Here is a 20,481-nt window from a genome sequence, read left to right as displayed (position 1 = left end):
CAATCCTGTCTACTGCGGCATCGTTCGTTTGGAATTTGGTTCTATCCGCTCCGTTCTTAATATCCTCATCAGTCGTCTTACATAGTCAATTTCTGTAGCGAGATTTCGTTTTATATCTGCATGTATGGTCCAGACTTCAGCTCCATAACAAAACGCTACCTCTATTAATGATTTGTCTGTTCTTTGTTTAAATATACCCTTCCCACCATATGGAATTGAGATAACGAATTACTCTTTATTCAACATAAACTATAGGTCATCATCAGCTCAAGGTAAACAGTATACCATCACTATATGAATAACTATTCTATCACTTCTGAGGTTCCAGCACCTAAGAACTACCTCCACATATATATTAAATAAAAATGCGATAGGTTGCACCTTGGCCTTTAAGCTTTGTTACAATTAAAGGCAAAATTTTCTACTTTCGCGTTATTTTTATAAAGCTCTGCGAGGTCTTCATTTACATCAATAATTACCAAACCTTTCCATAATTCCAGAATCAGTAGTTGTAAAGCAAACATATTGTCAACACATGATCTATCCGATGCGAATCTTTTTATGGCCATCATTATTAGCTGATAATTTATGAAAGAAGATTTTGCCCATTGATCAGTTGGTGCTTTGTTTGTATTTCTTTTTGAATATAGATTCTAATTGGGAATACTTTCATCCCTTTGGTACTGTATTACTTTTATTATCATTAATCACAATTTAGATTCATACAATACAAATTCACACAAAATTTCTCTGGTTATTTAATCTACGGGAGTGCTTCTTCCATAAACTTTTGCAAATTGATGGTGATGTACATATGAAAATAAAAAAGGCTGATAATATAAATTGAAATTTTATTAATTTGTTTCATAAAAATATATATTTATCCAAACAAATAACTAGCAGCGGTTTCAATGATTTTCTCTACAAGGAATTTCATAATTATCCTACCAACTCTTTTGAAAAAACCAAGGGTTTCATTATTTTCTTCTTCAGCTGCATCTCTCTTCATAACAACTTTTTCCGTTAATTCCGGATCTTCTAGAAAGATATTTTGTAAACAAACAAATTATTAGTTTAATGAAAAAAAGAGAGATATAAAAAAAAACAATTCTGATAACCAAAAATCGTGATAATAAACTTTTATATAAAAAAAATGAAAATTATATTGCAAAAAGATAAGGAAAACCTTATACAAACAATTATCGCTTGTATATCCCACAAAATGAACTACTGGGATTGACCGGAAGTTAATTATGGTCAACAAAAAATATACCTTTGATCTAAAATTAAAACCAAGTGGGTTAGATGAGGATTTAATTTTTTATACGAGGTATATAATTTCGGAAAAAATTTTAACTTAAGCCTGAGATTACAAATAAATAAACATGTGATTTAGGAAAAGAAATAAGATTTTATTTGTACATATTACAATACATCATAGTGAATATTGATTTTAGTTATCTGAATTGACCCATTTAAGGAATCTCTGCAGTAGATCGACAATGAACTTAGCTGCTCTATCAAAAAAACCATCTTTAGGAGGAACATCTTCTACATCTTCAGATTGATCGATGTCCATTTCTGGTACTTCAGATTGTCTCTTTTGTCTGGTTAAGGGGCCATGTCCTTCATCTAAAAAAGTAGTCGCTTGATTTATCAAGAATTGGATTACTGAGATACTATTTAAACTAACATAATTAAATAATTTTTATAAAATAAATAGCCCTATGGCGTATATTGAGTGTATTGGGGGGAAAATATTTTTAAGCGCAAAGTTCAACGGATCTACTGCGTAATAAAAACATATTCTCGATAGCTTTTCAGTAATGTATAACTTTTATGTATAATATCACATTTTTCAATTAAAAAGTGACATAGATCATACAAATACACAATCTATAGTTTGTTTAGTATTTATTTGGTAGCCATCGATAGTGAAGGTTTTTAGTGGAAATTGTTAATATAGAACAAAATGCTGCTCATCATTATGTGATAAAATACTTTTATTTGAAAGGCATTAGCCCAACCAATATAAAAGCTGAAGTAGATTCTACCATGAATGAGCCAGTTTCTTCGTTATCAACTGTAAAGTATTGGGTAGCAGAGTTCAAACGAGGCCGTACGACCTGCGAAAACCAGTGGTCGACCACATGAAGTGGCGACTCCAGAAATGTTGAAGAAAATTCACAAAGCGGCACTAGATGATCGTCGACTGAAAATGCGCGAGTTAGCAGACATTTTAAAAAATGCAGTACATCGCACATTAACTGAAAATTTGGACAACTGTGCGCAAAATGGTTGATGCGTTTGTTCACAATACAAACAAAAACAGTGTCATGACTATATTTCGAGTGTTTGGCAATGTTTCAAAGAAATAAAAACGAGTTTTCGTGTACTTTCGTAACCCTAGATGAAACGTGAGTCCATCATTTCACAACCAATATAAAAGAACAATCAAAACAATAAACTGAAAAGGCAAAGAAGTCAAAGACCGTTCCATCTGCAGGCAATGTCATGGTGTCGATTTTTTGAGATACGCGTGGGATCATTTTCTATGACTTTTGTCGATAAAGCACTATCTCGAGTCACCCTATTTTGCTGATTTTCCGAATTTAATTGTGGTCGCACTTTGTTACAGGTTGAATTTCGTGAAGCTCGTCCAAAATTGGCTATTCGTATATTGCAATATCGTCATGGTTGACATATCCTGAGATTGAGGCATACTTGGGCATTGGTTTCACTCGCATATATTCAATATTGCATGAAAATTTGACTATCAATAAGATTTGTTCGCGTTGGATACCGCATAATATCGTTCTAAATTCATACAATACAGACAGACATTCAGCTCCCCACTCCGCCTCATTTCAAAAGATTTGAGGATGCCGGGGATAGCCTCACATGCAGAATGGAAAAAAAGAAATAAGGAAGTTGTGGATATTTACTTGTAGCATGTCATTCCAAGCAATTTTAACTTGGTGAATATCCTTTGCCAGAGTTTCTGGAGAACTGCAGTCAATTTCAAGAAAAAAAATTCATTTATATGGTGTCATGCTGACAAGAGACTTGCTCATAATGGTAGTAACAGCTGCTTGTTGCCTTTGTACAGCCATCATGCGCACCTAGAACCACTTTTGTCGCGTGATAAAATATTGGTCTCCAATTGCTGCCATTCTTTAAGTCAGCTCAAGCATTGAAGATTCTAATCCGTAGTTGAAAGAAGCACTACTCTTAAATGGTATGGAATGAGAGGAAGTTGCCTGGGACGCTTATTTTGACACTAGTTGTTATGCAACTTGATTTTTTTAGTGCTCCTTTGACAAACTCGCTGAGATGTTCAATGTCAAAAACAAGATCAAGAAATTCTTCTATCTTGGCATAACACTTCTAGTGCCACGAGAATAAAACACAATATTTATTAAACAATATTAGTATTTATCAATTCACTGCCTCATATTGAAAAAATCGATTTTTCTTTACCTCTTACTTATACAGAAAAGTAAATAAAGCTATCAAATATATGTTTTTGCAATGAGGTGTAAAATAATGATCCTCTTCTTCTATTAATGACCGCAAGAGAATTGATTCAATCATATTTTTTATTATACTCCTCACAAACAAATTTTCATGTCTGAAACATTTTGATAATAGTTTATATTCAAATGTATCTAGGGTAGAACTTAGAAATGAGTTAGGTACATACTTAGGTTAAAGAAGAGTCACCTACATAGTGATTGGACAAACCCTTTTAAACCTACAATCTCAAATATTTTGTACTAAAAACGATAGAGTAGATAGATCATATGATAAGACGTACGTCTTAAAGTTTATCCATTACCTGGCAGTTAGTAGACATATAGAGAGGAGATATCAATGTTCTAACTCGACTAATTATTGAATTTAGTCCAACCTGAGACATAAGAAAACGGCCATTTATGCTTCAGAGGTGTTTGAAATCATCACACTAGATAGTAAAACGCTCATCTGAGGTGAAAAGTATAAATAGGACTGGAATCTGTTTTACTCGATGCTATGAACTAGCAGAAAATGATACCATGCCAATAATCACCAGAAAAGGTAATCCACAGGGCACTAACATCGTTAATGAGTAGTAGGGAACAAATTGAAACAAACAAGGGGGGGGGGGGATTTGAAGCAACTATAAACGACGTCATTCAGTATTTAGGATTGAGACTGAATCCAAAGATAAGTGAAATCATTTCAATACGGAAAATCAAATGCATAGGAAACACAAATAACTTTATTGTATCTGTGAAATTGATTGAACTAGTAGCAAGGGTAACAACTGCTGCTGGACCCCTCGCGAAAGAAAAATCCATCTATTTCTGTATACGTGTAATTTTTTGAGTGAAACTTTTCTTACTTAAGCAATCCATGTTAGATACTTAGTAATCCACCGTTTCTTTGACGTAGAACACTAAATTTTATACGTTAAATGCGTAAGGTACACATCGTTGAAGTCTTACTTTGTTAAAAGGCGCAAAGGCACTTTTACGTGGTTTCACTACTAATAAGTAAGTTGTAGATACCATTTCCAATAATATAGATTACACGGCTGAGTGTCGTAATCAAGCTTCATTTCAAAGATGAATAAGTTTTAAATTGTAATTACGTGGAATGAAAACATAGAACGCGTGCAAGCGACAAGTGCTTCGTTTCGATAAGGAATACACCCTTTATAATTCACTACATGGATGTGTCCAAAGAATGCGATCTATATTTTCAAATATAGATTGATTATACCATTTTCCCGAAAATCATCTTCCTGAACTGCTTGAGGTAAACTCACTAAATAGAACATGTGGTTCATGAACAATGATGTTCCACTACAATTTCATTTCAATCATCTCAACCGTTGAATTGGTCCAAGGGATCAATACATTGGCCTCTTCGATGCCCAAACGACTTCTAGTTCTAGGGTAATCTGGAATTAGTAGTTTACCACACCGATACTTGATATTAACAATGTGATGAATTGTATTAAATCATTAATACTATAAGAAATACACCTCAATATTTGAACGCGTTCAGCAATCGATTAAGCGTACACATGATTTATATATTATAACGCCGTATGGCTATTTTTTAACAATTAAAATAAGATGATTCGCATTTTTCATCTTTATTATTTTCCACTCTTAATAATAAATGAGATAAAGAATAAAACTTCTAATGTAACTATTGGTTTCAGAAGAAAAAACTTAAGTGAGTTATACCACCAAGCATTTTTAATAACATGTTTAGTTTCTAAGACTAAATTTCAAAAAAAAATTATAAATAATCATGGAAGGGTTGTAAATTTAACCCCTTTATAATGCAATACAAATGTGTACGAGCGATTGCACGGAATCCAAAAATTCTTTTATCCACTTTTTGAGAACAAAAAAAAATCTGAACAGGGTGTAGATACTTATCATGATTTTGTATGGGCAATTACCTTCTGAATTTTGTCGTTTAAAATTTACTGTATCTTAGAGTTTTAGAGGAGTGGTAGGCTAAATCTATGACAATAGAAACATCTGTTTAAAAAGAATTCCATGAATCAGCTAAAGATTATATATTGAATTAATTAAAATAGGGTTTTTTTGTAAACTTTCCCAAAACTAAGTATTTGGTCACGGAAGGTTCAGCGGAACTGAATAATGTCATTGGTAACATCTTGAGTTGGAATACGTTACACCAATTACCAAAAGAAATTTAAAAAATTAATATTGATGATATTAATACAACAAGCTATAATATACAAGATATATATACAAGATATAATACTATAGCCACCTGTATTTTCTTGAAAGCAATTGAATGTGGATGGATTGAATCCAATAGACAATAGAACTACTTTGTTAAGTTTACCAATCGGCACTGTTAATTTTGAATAATAAACAAAATGAATAAAAGAACAAAGGATCAGAAAGCAAAATTGACGATTGGAATAAACTTACCTATCAAACCCGAATGCTGCAAAGCTGATAAAAATTGTTTATCGTGTGACAAAAACTCAACCACACTTTTTTCGAGATCTTCATCATTTTTTATAGCTCGTGGAGCCTACGAGAAAATGAAAAATTCGAATATATTTAATTTCTATATTATCGAGATGGGAACAGCAAATTCAATTAATATTAATTAAAATCAATTTATCTTCTATAAAATTATTGGTACGGACTTACCCCCAAAACAACGCCAAGTGTTGTCGCTCCCAAACACAGAAAAAATAAATTATTTGTTACCTTCATTACTAAAATCACTATCCTCCTTTCGATAGAAGATCTAAATTGAACTACAAATTAATTAAAATTATTCATTTATACTCAATTACTAGGCAGTGTCAGTGGCGCACCATGAATCGTTTTTTATTAACATAATTAATTTAAAATGGATTTGATTTTTTCAAGATATCCTGTTTTTAACTTATAATTCAGTCCTTTCCAAAGTCATTTTCTCCAAACCAATGAATCAAGTGTAAGATTTTATAACCTCAATTCCTCGGCAGGAGACTCTTCCTCAGGAAGTGGTATTCGTCCTCAGTTTATTCTGATTATTATCCAATAGACACTTATCGAAAATTTTTTTACTAGTTTTTAGATAGTTATGATCTGATCTCAATTTTATTCCCCAACGAATCACTTCTGTTTTCGTATTTGTGAGAGTGGGCTACTTGTGGCTATCAATAGAAGAAAAATTCTTTTAAAACAAAAACATTAATATCAAAGATTTTTGTAGGTTAGATTTCAACAGAATGGCCAAAAAAAACTTAAATATTTGTCTTATTTGTTGTCGTCAATGAATTCAAATGGGCATTGACGTTATTTTAGAGAACTTTTTGATAGCATAATCTCCCTGATCACATCATCTGGAAAAAGATAAAAGTCGTTGATGATAAGTCTGAATTAGCATCGTTATAAATTAGCTCTGTTCATCGCAGTTCTTTTATATTGCTCATGAAGTTTACCAAAGTGCATCCCTGCTTTCTGCAGTTATAGTACCATAGCGTTTCTTAAAACTCCATTATCGTTTCTTTCTTCAAAAGCTACCGAAAAACTAAGCTTCAGTTATTAGTTTTTCATGTCTCCTGAAGTGGAAGATTACTTAGTGCCTGATCCTATAGATTAATGTTTGAGTAGCTACCCATGCATAAGATTTCGTAAAGTTAAATGATATTGAAACGTAGAGTGCTTTATCTATCGCCCATTGGTTTGACTTTGACTTTTCTAGGTACTCAAAATTAGTGTACCTTCAGTTTGGAAACCTTTATTCTCATATATAATTTGATCACTTTCTTGAAAAAATTTCAAATACATTTGCCATACATATTCAGCTCCAAATAATTGTAAACAGCTAGCTGACCTTCCATCAAATATTTTAACCTCTTCTTTGATTTCTTCTAGATGTTCTGCTTGGTGCTGAGTTTACTTCAAGGTGCCATTTGTTGGCAACAAACATATCACATAATTTTTTATTTTAAACAAAGCTCTACAAGGTAACAGACAGTTAAGTGATATCAGCTGACTTGTTGGTGAGACAAAAATCCGGAAAAAACGTATAATATTATTCTAACTTTCATAGAATTGTGTGTAGTTAGTTTAGCTAAGATTTGTATTTAAGTTTAGCGACTACACTTACTACAAGATCTATAGAGAGGTAGCAGCAAGAAAAAGCTTTTACTAGCATAAAAACCATAGTAGAACCTTCACATCCAGTTTTATACACTGCTCTAATGTTGAGAAATTTTATCCCCGGATAGAGAAGGAGACGATGTTGTGATAGGTTTTTTGGCTATTCAATGTGGCTACATACAAAACTAGACGCTGATCATCATCCAGTCCAGTAAATAAGAAAGCAAAATCAAAACAATTAATTTTTGAAGATTTACTATGCCACAGTCTTATACAAAAAGTTTATTGATCTAGCACAAGATATATTCTAAATGTATCTTCAGGATTGCTTGTTCCAGAACTACTAGGATATCGTGGTGAAGTATGATCTACTTCGAGAAATCACTATCATAGTCATCCAATCCGTATTGGTAATATATTTTCATGAAATGTACCACGATTCAAGAGGTCAGAACTAATTAGACGTCCAGTTCTTAATACGGAAATATTTAATACATTATGGTGTAGGTAACTAGCTAAACAATCTATATGATGGGCTTATATATAAAAGTATATGGAAAAATTGGTACTGGCGGTTATCAAATACATGATGCAAAAAAGCAATAGATGGGAACCTCTCATAAAAACAGAATTTCCGAAGATATCATAACAAGATCTTTGAATTGACTTGAATATGATTCATGGTACTTTTGTTATAACTTAAATATATACGTACAAAATATGGCATTATAGAAAATATTACAGCCGATAACAGAAACCAATTCATGGAACTAAGTTCAAACTTCTTGGTGAAGAATATAGAATTTTACCCATTTAGAAGAACCTGAAAAAAGCAACCGATCCGTATCAAGCTCCACTCCAATACAAAAAAGATTCAGACCGTGAGAGTTGTGAGTGAGAGAAAACTTGAGGGGATTTATGGGAATTATGAGTGAAGAGAAAGTTAATAAATGAACAACAATGAAAATGCACAATATAGGAAATTTTTAGATCCTATTAAAATTTGGATATACCGGAAGAAACTGAACTACCAATAACAATGAACTATGATCTTTAGAAGAAATAGAAGGGGAAACTAGACCAAATTCAAGGAAGTACTAGTGCTTTGAAGCTAATAGAGCGACTAGATCTTCAGGCAAGAGCCATATAGAAAAAAAAAGAAGACGGAAAGAAGTATATTGCTTGGTAATCCTAAATCGAATTAAAATGAACTTATTGGGTATGAATAAATTTTTAGCGATGTTTCTGCATGCAGTCGGCCGACATGTGATCTTACCAATCTTTAATTCTCATTTTTTTGTCATTTCTGCATGCTGTATTCTCGCCAGTGCTACGAATTTTGGGAACTTTGATTCCATATTTTCATTCACACGTATATGAATTTCCAAATCATTTCATTTTACATAGGAGGATAATGGAAGAAATCTTATTTTCTATATTTTGCACAAACTAGAAATTCCGTTTTTCGATTCGGTTTTCACGTTTTCATCATAAATACTTGCCTACAGAAATCATCTCATTTTCTGAATCATGAATAGAACGATTTGTCGTATAAAATTTCCTATCCATACAGCCCTAGTCTCCGGATAGAACGAAAACATGTTTATATCATATATAAAGAAGAATTTCAAGGTATCCTTTTGGCAGAAGGTAAACATTCATTGGTTTCGTTTTCATTTTTGTATTGTCCTTAATATGGAAAACAATTAAATAACACTTAATTGAATTAAAACTTTAGTGGTTTGTAAGAGAAGAAAAGATCTATTATGCCCATGGTTACTATAATTGAGTATACTCAAAACATTAATATACTATTATTTTCGTCAGATTAGGGACGGTTAATTCTGGACGCCGCGCCGTTCCATCTCGTGGTATACAGACCTTTCCAGACCTTCATTTCAAAAAGTTTCAAATATCAAAGACTTTGCATTCGATTGCTTCAGTTCTATGTCCGTCATTTACGCTTTTAATTAATTAGCATTTAGGAAACAGAAATGTTGTGGTCCAGTGAAACGGATCTTAGCTCCATTCTCTCAAAATTATTCTCCTTATTGTATTTCATACTGTGAGCTGGTAACTATATTGAGATTGTTTTTTTTCCCTTATTCATTTATGATCTCTATAACAAATTTATAATCAATTATTTGTGAGGTGATCGCTCCTATGGTTGCTTGTTGATCGGATAAGATTGCTGTTTCTCTTTCCTAATAGTTTCTACATCGAATAGTAAATTTCTTCCGTTTTAACCTGGAAGTTTTCTATTTTTATGTGTATTTGATTCTTGGCTCATATACCATTCCTATCGCTTACTTGAAAGAATCAGTGTATCAAAATATGATATAGTAACGTATTTTCATGTGTTTTTATACTGAGAAGTTGATTTTGGTAAATCTACTGTTTTCGGTGGGGTATTTTTGCCTCGAATGACTTCCATTCTCTATTTTCAAATCCTCCTCGACCATCGTAATAATAGACGTATTGGTACTTCTTCCTAAGATCCTAAGATAACCTGGAATGTAATTAAGTGTAGGAAAATAACCATTGCTGCTTTTTGGCAGGTCTTTGTCCAAATTCTAGTCGACCATCGTGATAATAGATGCAGCTGCTAGAGCTTTTGCAGCCAAACAATGGCTCCATAGATTATTATCGTACTTACAATTATTGTGTTCATGCCTCATAGTATGCTACATCTCTAATTTAACCCCTACACAAATTCATAATGTGTTTATTCATCTCGGGTGATTACCTTATTTGACTTCTTATTTTGAGTTAATTTCCTTTTTGTCTAGCTAATTTTTTTCATATTTCGAGGGTCTACTATGAAAATCGATATCTATAGGAAACAATTTTAAACTGTGACTCTTCCAATCTAATATCTTAAATTGAAATAACGAAAAACATTTATACAAGGCGGAGAATCAGAAGAGAAAATTATAAATAGTAATTTTTCCATTAGATAAATATCACATCTTTCAATTTACTGATGTCTACATCTTTATTTACCATTAGTATGCATTTAAGTTTTGAATAAGTCGACCATAGTGCTGAAGACTCCCACGTTTTGGATTTAGTTTCAAAGTAAGCCAGTAATACTCTTTCTGTGAAGCTGTTTATGTAGTTTTTAGTACCCCACTCCATAAAAGAATTTTATTCCTTTAAATACTGTTCTCTGAATTTTTCTAGGAGAAGATTCTTAGTCGCTGCAGTTGCCGATTCAATGACATATTCTGGTGTGTAGTTTAAACTCTCTTCACACAAAAGCGTGAAAAAATAAACCACCACGGTACTTTTTTTCACGCTTTTTGACGGATTCAAAAATCACATTATTTTTGAAAGCAAATGAATGAATAAAAAAACGTGAATTTTATAACGGACATAGAAAATATGTTTAATGACGTAACCATATACACCAGCTATCAAACTTCTATCATAAAAAGGGTTGTAATTAACCCAATTAAGTTGTAAACTAGTTTACATCTCAGATAGTAACGACGTTGTTCTTTTCTATAAAACTGAATATATGTTTCCTGTTCTTCATACTTTATATAAGCAGAAACCACACACGCGTATTTAACCTAGCTGGAGTTCTTAAAAACGTATTTCATTTACTATAAACACATATGGTGTACTTATTTAATACTTAGTTTTTAAAATATTATTTGGGTTATAAACCACATGTATACCGCTACTATTTGTATTGGCAAAAAATCACGTGTCACAAGATGGCTCTGAATTTGTCTTCTATAACGGAGAGCAACAATTCAATATATTATAAGGGTATTTGATGATGTTTAGTTTCCGTTATTTCCTAGACGTGTTTGTGTGGTTAGAACAAAAAATTGTGTTTAAGTATTGGAGTCAGAAGACCACTAAAAAAAGTGAAGCGGTTTTTAAAGCGGCACATTAGTATAATTTGGCCTAAAAGGAACAAAAACCTTTAAAGTTCGTGTCTACAGACGTCAGGTCCAACTTCCCAGCGTCATGACATAACAATTAGTCTGAATGATGTAGTTGAAGATTGGAAGAGACTGGAATATCTGCACAAAACTCCCAAAAAGGTTCACAAGAGTTTCATTGGCCACTAAAATGGGATTTTAACAAGCAGTACAACTTTTATCACGTTTTTATTATTTTCCAAGTGCACCTTATGGATTTGTGGTTGTTTTTATCTCATAAAAGCACTTTTAACAGGTATACTATGTTACTATTTAGACTAAAATTTCAAATAACACTTTCTTTTGTTTATAAAACAACAAAACTAAAACGAATTCCAGCTTTATCGTTCACTTCTTGAAATATGAAAGAAAATCTACAGATTCCGCCCAGTGCGTGGTTTACGCGAATAGCTCGAAATAAACAGTAATAAAACTGAAATATAGATGTCTCTATGTACACGCTATCGTTCCCAAGTTAACTAGTATAGATCTGTACAGTAAGTTTTGAAAAATTAATCATTAGGGCCTAATTTTTAGATGAGGAACAGAGGAGAAACTGTATCTGGTAGAGCATTATTTTCGCTCATATGAAATCAGCCGACATGATAGTACAAGCGATACGTGTGTAATCAATTTCATAACGGTTTAATAAACATTCTCCAAGTAATGCTGTAATATTGCGCCAGGATTTTGGTGATACAATATGAAGATCTTGAATTTTTGAAAAATGTACGATTTTCGGACCAAATACATTTCCATTTCCTCTTATCCTTCATATTCTCCAGATCTCATATCTCCAAACGCATACATTTGGCTCATGACTACAACGGGCACCACAAATCATCGATGAATTAAAAAATGCCCTTAGAGCATTCTTCGAGGATCTGGACAACTCTTATTCCTTAACATGACAGGAAGCTTGAAATATGTCGTGAACTAGGAGGACTACATATTTAGGAGATGCAGATGGAAGCTAGTAAACATCAAGAAAAAATAACAAAAAAAAATCTTATTCAAAATACCTTGAGTCGAGTTTTGATGGTTATAACAACTACAGAGATAATTGGATTAGGCTTGTTCAAGACTTTTTCTTTCATTTTCTAGTCGAAAGTACGGTCCTTCCAACCAAATTCCGCTCTGGAAACAACGATTTCCAAAAGTGGTTCGTATAAAAAAAAATCAATCAATGTTTCAGACAATATTGATGCAGTACAAAACAGATTTGAAGAAATCTAAGCTTTAATCACAAAGACATACTGGTAGGTCTTCGTCATTGAAAATCATGAACAGAATATTCATTGCAATAAGCGTATTAGAAACTATACAAGTCGTTTGGATGAATTACCTATACACTTTTATATCTATAATTTATAATTAACCGGCTTCGTTCATGGGATTGTATGGTAATTGGAAATAACCATAAACATCCAAATTTAAGTACAATTTGAGAACTTTTTCTACGGTACTACTCAAAATAATAATTATCACTCATTTAGGAAAAGGTGTACAAAATATTTATTTGTGAAATTATATACTGAGTACTAAAAACTTTAGATCATTTTCATACAAACTGCTAAATCTTTTACTTATCAATGGAAAGACTGTCCTAATAGTTGATCATAGAGCTTCGTAAAAAATCGTTAATTTGTCTCAATTAAAAAAATGAACCATAACAACAGAAATCTTACTTAAAATTTTAAGGCACAAACGGCTGTTTCTCTGTATACTGGTGAATGCAGTTACGTCCCAACCGTACAACCTCAGTTAAGAATTTAGAAATTGCCCTAAGAAAAACTTACCAGGGTACGATCTATAATCAGATGGTTAGAAATAGATTGAGAGAACATGAATTAAGGACAAAATCAGTATTGACCAATCAGTCAACATCGCGTTCACAGATTGGCATTCGCCAAGTCTGGAGAACTGGAAAGCAGCTGATTTGGGAAAAGTTTTGTTAAACGACGAGTTCAAACCTACTTTTTCAACAGATATATAATAAATGTCGTGTATATAAATGTATTGAATATTGAAGAAATAGATCCCGATTTGTATATGATCATATGAGTCAGTTACATACAGCAAGCACAAGAGGGCAATCCCTTTTATACTCAAGTGATTCGAATGTTACCTGCCGTATGGAGATGCCTGGGGATATTGATCTGTATGTTGTAGTATTCGGAAAAGACATGATTGGTAGATGTATCCACAAACTTGCACTTCTCCCAAGAAATGAGTCACGATAAATTGAAGTTCTGGGCGTCTGCATGCAATTTAGGTTTTCATGAGCCACGTCTGCCTGTCGAGTTTTTGTGAAGCTACCTTGGCTAAATCGGCCACTATACCAGGACATATAGCATAACTGAAACGCATCCAAAGGCGTATACAATGTATGAAGAATAAATGATCCAGATCGAATAGGCAGATTGGCAGTTTGGGTAATTCAGAGTCGAGAAAATCCAGCCATGTTTTTCAATCTCGAACAATAATATATAAATTACAAGAAATAAACAAGTATTTGAAAGAACTCCCAGTTTTGATTTGTATTTATTCCCACTAATTGAAGATAAATGGATTTGGAATGATTTTCATCGAACGAAGGAGCGATTTAGGCGTTCAAAATGCTTGTTTCGAAGATATTATCAATCAAAAAGCGATGAAAATTATTAATTTTGTTTTTATCGTTTTAAATATTAATACACAAACAGCCTCAAGTGGAATTTAGCTTCCCGTCTTATAAAAATTATCATTAAAATAAACCGAAATTGAAAAGTATCATTAATATTTACAAATTTCAAAATAGTTCTGATAAACAAACTGTGTCTGCGGGAGTTGAATGATTTTTTGTTCATATGACTAGAAATAATAGGTAATTCTAAGATTGTATTTTTTTAACAGATGTTTGTAATTTGCTTTTGAAAAAATGTAGATACGCCATTGACTTCGCATGTCACCCTGGCCGTGAAAAGTTACATAAGAGCACAAAATAATTCAACTTTTTATCCTATGTTTACTAGATATTAGCTGGAGGTATGTACCGACTCTTTCCGGTTTATTATTAAATGCGTCATCATCAAATTGACATTGAATTACCAACATCATTACTTGTTAAATACAATGGAAAGTAATTACGAAGAGTAGATAACCAATTTCCAGGTTTTCTCTTGTTTAATTATCTTTTTGATTTTTTTCATTTGAAATTGATACATATCATCAGCTCCACGAATTGGACGCAGATTCAAACGTGAATATAAACAATCGATGATTATTTGGTTTCACGGATTGTTAATTTGAATAAATCGGTTACATTAAATTTTTTATAATGTGATTACTGCAAAATGATAAGCTGTTGAATTGAAAAAATAGGCTTGTCAATTATGTATAACAAAATTTCCTGTATTTTTTTGTTCAATTAAACCCAAAATTTTGATAATGTTCTAACTAAAAGGTATTCCGAACAGCCATGAGGATTTCATAGAACACTTTATAAATTAGAATTATACAGGTTATTTCAAAACGTTCACATGCGAGTTATGTTACTGCATTAATGGAAAAAAATCCATTAAAAATCACCAAACAATCACATGTCTATAACGCAAAGTTTAATAGCAAATTACCAATAAGGTTTAGCCAATCAAAGCTTGTGGAACGTTTAATTTTCTCCCTATCTCTATGACAAATTTATTTGTAATCCTTTTTATTCAAAAAATTCTAAAAAAAAGTATTTACAAACGAATGACAAACCCTTTTCCATAAATGAAGTACTTTTGTTGAAAAATAATTATCATAGAGCTTGTAAAACAGAAACATGCAAAGAAAAATTCAAAAATAAAAATAATTTCTGCACTTTCTCCTAAGAAAAAAATAAAAATGACGAAAGAGTTAAAAAACTTTCGATTGCGTTTTAGAAACAAAAGTAAGTTCAAAAGTGCGGCAGCAGCTAAATACTTTTATGGCATATTCGACCGCTCGATAGAGAGGAACTTCCACAAGCTTTGATTGGCTTAACCTTATTGTTAATTTGCGATTAATCTATATGTGATTGTTTGGTGTTTTTAATAGATTTTTTTTCTTAATGCAGTGATATAACACGCATGCGAACGTTTTGAAAGACCCTGTATAATATGTTTCCCATGAAAAATATTCTCTTGTGATAGATTGGCACTGCGTTTCCTCTTCTATCTATTCTTTCTTGCTTTTTCCATGAAATGTATTCTTATTTCCTCAAAAGTTATTTTTTCTTATTTCTTAAATCTGGTTTAGTTATTGCCTGATTTGTTGGCGATTGCCTCGTAACAGGTCACTCGGCGTCATCTAACACAGTAAGTCCCAGTAAGTTCACAACAAATAATATAATAATTATTGTAAAATCGTCAAAAATAACTTCACTCACAAGACATATCAAAATAAAAATTTATTGAAATACTATATAATCTCTTTTATTATCAAAATAAAATAATTGTACGAAAACTCAAAATTTTGTATAATATTTATGTGGAATAATTATTTATAATACGAGTTTTGTAATAGTGTATTGAGAGGTGATCCTTAAGAAGGATCTAAAACCTAAGGATATGTTATTATATTTAAAATACTTTCACTTTGACACACACCAATTTTTACTATAGAATGCTATACTCGTATCTGCATAAATAAGAACATTGGGATATAATCATGTCATTTATAGATATGAAAAATAATAACGGCCCAAGAACTGAGTCCTGGGGCACTTCAGAATGTGCATTATTTCATATGGAGTTGAAACCATGGTAAGTAAGGATTCAGTTGTGCCAATGTTGTATGAAAAATGCCATGATCCCAGTGATCAAAGGCATTGCAAAAATCTGTATGGATAGCATCATTTTGATTATCGTTATCTATATTGCGTTAAGCATATTAAATTCGAGATTGTGAACTACGAGGATAAAAACCATGCTGTTGACGTCATATACGTGGTTTTACGTGGGCCCATAACCATAAAAATTTGACAAATTGTTCCAGCTTTCTATATATATCTTCGAAAATTTACCACATTTTCACGAGAGGTTAAATAAACAACACAATGATTCAGAACAATATAAAAAGTTTGATTCTAATCTTTTAACGCTAGATGAAACTTTTATTTCACAATCAAGGCAAAGGAGTAGACATGGCAAGTAATTTTCATAAGAATTAAAATTGTCAAAATTGGTAGATGAATAAATAGCAAAAGCATTCACAATGTCGTCCGCCTGGTTAAGAGGTTCGCTCTTAAAGAACATTCCAGAATTTAGATAGAATCAAAACTTCTTACGATCTTAGAGTTATCAATCAATCGCGGTCTCGGCTGCAATGATCTTTTTGTTTCAAATTCTATTTCTAAATAAAATTATAATGTAAATTTTTAACCTATTTATCTTCGGCTATAAGATGCAAACCCATTTAATGGTATCATCAAACGAACGACGTCAGAACAGTTAACAGTTGATTTTCCTTTTGTTGGTTTCCTCTCTGGTTTCTATTCCGTATGTCATGATTGGCCTGATACAAGTCTTATAGATCCTAACCTTGGTATCCTTTCGCATGTATTCGTTCGCCCATATTATCTGCCTTAAGCAGCCCGATATGGCAGTCGCTTTGTTGATCTGGCTTCTTAGGTCCTTCACTGGGTCGTGATAACTCGACAGGTCCATACCCAAGTATTTAAATTGTGAGACTTGTTCGATGATTTTGGCCTGAACTACCAGGTTACATCGTACGGGCTCTTTAGCAAAGGTTATGCTTTTTTGGCTTTTGGCTGACCTGGCAGAATTTGTGTAGTTGTCTCTGTAGGTCGTCCTGAATTTCCTCGAAAATAGCTGTATCGTCGGCGTAGCATACCATGCTGATTCTTCTATTCTGTCCCATTCGGTATCCCATATTTAGTGATGATACTTCCTCTATAATTCTGTCCATTAAGAGATTGAACAGAAATGAACTGAGGCTGTCGCCCTGTCTGATACCTCATGGTGTTGGTACCTTCCGTATAAGCATTGTATAAAGAATAGGATGATAGTAGGTTAACCTTATGAGGGTATCATTTGACGATGTGGACGCCACTAATAAATGGCAGTGGAGAGTTGGCGTCCACAGCACGTCTTTTCTTACTGTACGTCGTAGCTTGAATTACGTGTTTTCTTAGCTTTGTTTGCCGAATTACCCCAATAACAGATGGCGCCAAAATTATTTAAAATGTTATATTCAACCCTTAAACTGTGTTGTAAAGTTTCTTATTTTGGGTGTCTATAGCAAAGTTGCAATTTGAGTTCATTATTGTATTGTGTTCGTTGTGTTATTGTTGCGTTTCGTGGGTTGTGCATTTGAAATTATTTTTTTATTTGAGAATCTTTAATCTTGGATATATATTTCATTATCAAGGTAAGTGGATATTATTACAATTAATATACATTACTACTCTCTTAGTTAATATATTCAAATTATAACAGGCGCTAGATGTATAAATGCTACAGCTTCGAAAAAAAAACTGTATATTTAGGGAACTACTTACTAAAATGTATTTATATAACAAATAATCACTTCTTCTTTTCAATTTTTTAGAAATGGCTGGAAATAAGTGTGTTTATTTCAAGTGTGGACTAAGTAAGAGATCAGATCCTACAATAAAAATGTACCGATTTCCTACCAGATGTCAAAAATGAATCATACAATCGGGTGAGTTATTCTTAAGACAATTATTTTTCATAAAGGAATAAAAAATAGTGAATGTGAATAAATGACTGTTTACAAATGTTCAATACTAAACATGAGTAGGTATTTAATTATCGTCAAATAAAAGATAATTCGTCCAATGGTTTTTTCTGATAATGAGTTTATTTGTATTATGGTCGCATTTCATATTAAACGAGTACAATAATTTATCCATTCAAACTTATAAACTTATCAAAAGTACTTGAATTATACCTAAATTTAAACTTAGAAGCCACCTTTATAGTAAAGACAAACAGAATAGAATAAAAATTTTTGAAAATATTTCAAACTTATACATATACACAATAATAACCGAATACAAAGGACTGAACTTTAATATTTTACAAAAATTGAAATAGTAGTTTTTGTTATTTTTTTATGTTTATGAACTAAGCACATAATAATAAGGTAGTGTGTCTGTGTGTTTATATTTGGAAATTGTCCTGTCAATGAGGCAAAAATTTCATCTGTTCAAATGTATATTCACTGTTTTTTTTATCACATATTATAATATGGTTATAATACTATATTCTATGCCATAACAGATTGACAAAATAGTAACAATTAGGGAAAAAAGCATTTATGGTCTCATTATAAAATATAATTTCTGAAAGTTGAATGTAGCAACAAGCTCCCCAAGTACATTTATCCAGTTGCACATTATGAATGAATTTATCATCCCAACAAATATTGATGTTAGTTATTTGTTTCACGATTTATCTATCCATAACTTCCTACAGTGATAATAGAAACTATTTAAAACTATAGAACAAATTAATTATTTTTAAAAAATGTTACGTATAAAAAATCCTGGAGAAGAGCAATTTATATTTTTAGCTGTAGTAGTTGGTGTCGTTTTTGTAACGTTATAACTATATTAAATATGAGGCCTTGGATATATTTTTTTTATTGCACTTTAATACGTTATAATTACAAAAATATATGATTCATGCTTGATTTACCTATAACAGATTTGTGAATGAAATCATTTTGTTAAATTAGTACCAGTAGTAATATAAATATATTTAACTCAAAAATGAGCTCAGTTTTAACATTTCCATGTTATTTTATTATAGTCAATCCAAAAAGTATAAATAGATAATACAATAAATAATATTTTCTATTATTATAAATTTTGGATGAGGCCATTCTATAAATATCTTTACACAATGATAAAACTGACAAAACGATTATAAGTAGGTATTTTAGTAGTAGTTGATAGGACAAATTTTTCTTCTTTATTAGAAAGAGTTTTTCTTATTTATTGGTCTTATCCAAATTTTCGCATTGATCCGTAACTTTCAATACAAAGGCAATTAATATAATATTTATATTAAAATCAGATTATTTAAATATCTTTGGTAGGTATATACTTATTTGTATATTTTTTATTTCTGGTTTTCTTTCTTTCATTCTTTTGAATGGTCTTTTTTGTTTGATTTTAAAAAACCTTATTAAAGATAAGTATGAGATTGTTTTTACTGTTGTTGTTAACATACCAAGAAATTTCAATGATGTGTAGTTGTGTTTGAGAATGATACACAGGTATGGAATTATCTTAATACAATTCGGGAAAATTCTGTCATTCCGACGATGATATAAGATACAATTAGGGAAATTCCAAATAAGGGTACTACTATAAAAAAATACTTTACCATAACCATTACAATAAATATGTATGTTAACATTGATGTTCCTTATTTCAGGAAATGTTGTTTTGGCAAACCTAAGCCAGAAATCACTAAGAAATAAGCTGATCTGCAGCAAACATTTCAGTGAGAATATTAGTCAATCAAAAAGATTGCCTACTACTGCTGTACCATTCCGCTACAAAAATGATGAAGGTTCATAAAGTGAATCGGATAAGGAAAATTTGGATGAATAAATAATCCAATTGAATGTTTCCTCACATCCACAACCATATTCAAATAGTGATTCTGTCAGTAACCATGAAGATGAAGAGTGGTTGAAAGAGTTACAGAACCTTCCATCTTGTTCTATGGGAATTGGAGGTAGGAATCAGTAATTGCAAGAAGAAAATGAACGGTTGGAAAAGAAAGTGATTTGACATCTCGCAGTCCAGCTAAAGGAGCCTTGTTTACTGCAGCTCACAGAAGACGAAGATTTTATTTAGCTCGTGAAAACAAGAATTGGACAGTGGACGACTGGAAAAAGGTATTGTTCAC

The 20,481-nt window shown here is 31.9% G+C and overlaps 1 protein-coding gene across 1 annotated transcript; it reads right to left on the bottom strand.

Annotated features, from left to right (window-relative positions):
* Positions 1-1,391: 1,391 nt before the first annotated feature.
* LOC130446516 (uncharacterized) lies at positions 1,392-6,292 on the bottom strand. The gene is made up of 3 exons (XM_056782827.1): positions 6,192-6,292; positions 5,964-6,069; positions 1,392-1,632 (listed from the first exon to the last, which is right to left on the bottom strand). The coding sequence occupies exons 1-3, from the start codon at positions 6,255-6,257 to the stop codon at positions 1,454-1,456; spliced, it is 351 nt and encodes a 116-aa protein (XP_056638805.1). The 5' UTR covers positions 6,258-6,292; the 3' UTR covers positions 1,392-1,453.
* Positions 6,293-20,481: the final 14,189 nt, after the last annotated feature.

This window comes from Diorhabda sublineata, chromosome 7 (assembly GCF_026230105.1).
Source record: "Diorhabda sublineata isolate icDioSubl1.1 chromosome 7, icDioSubl1.1, whole genome shotgun sequence".
NCBI classification, from domain to species: domain Eukaryota; kingdom Metazoa; phylum Arthropoda; class Insecta; order Coleoptera; family Chrysomelidae; genus Diorhabda; species Diorhabda sublineata.
This window is presented reverse-complemented; position numbering and strand designations above follow the sequence as displayed.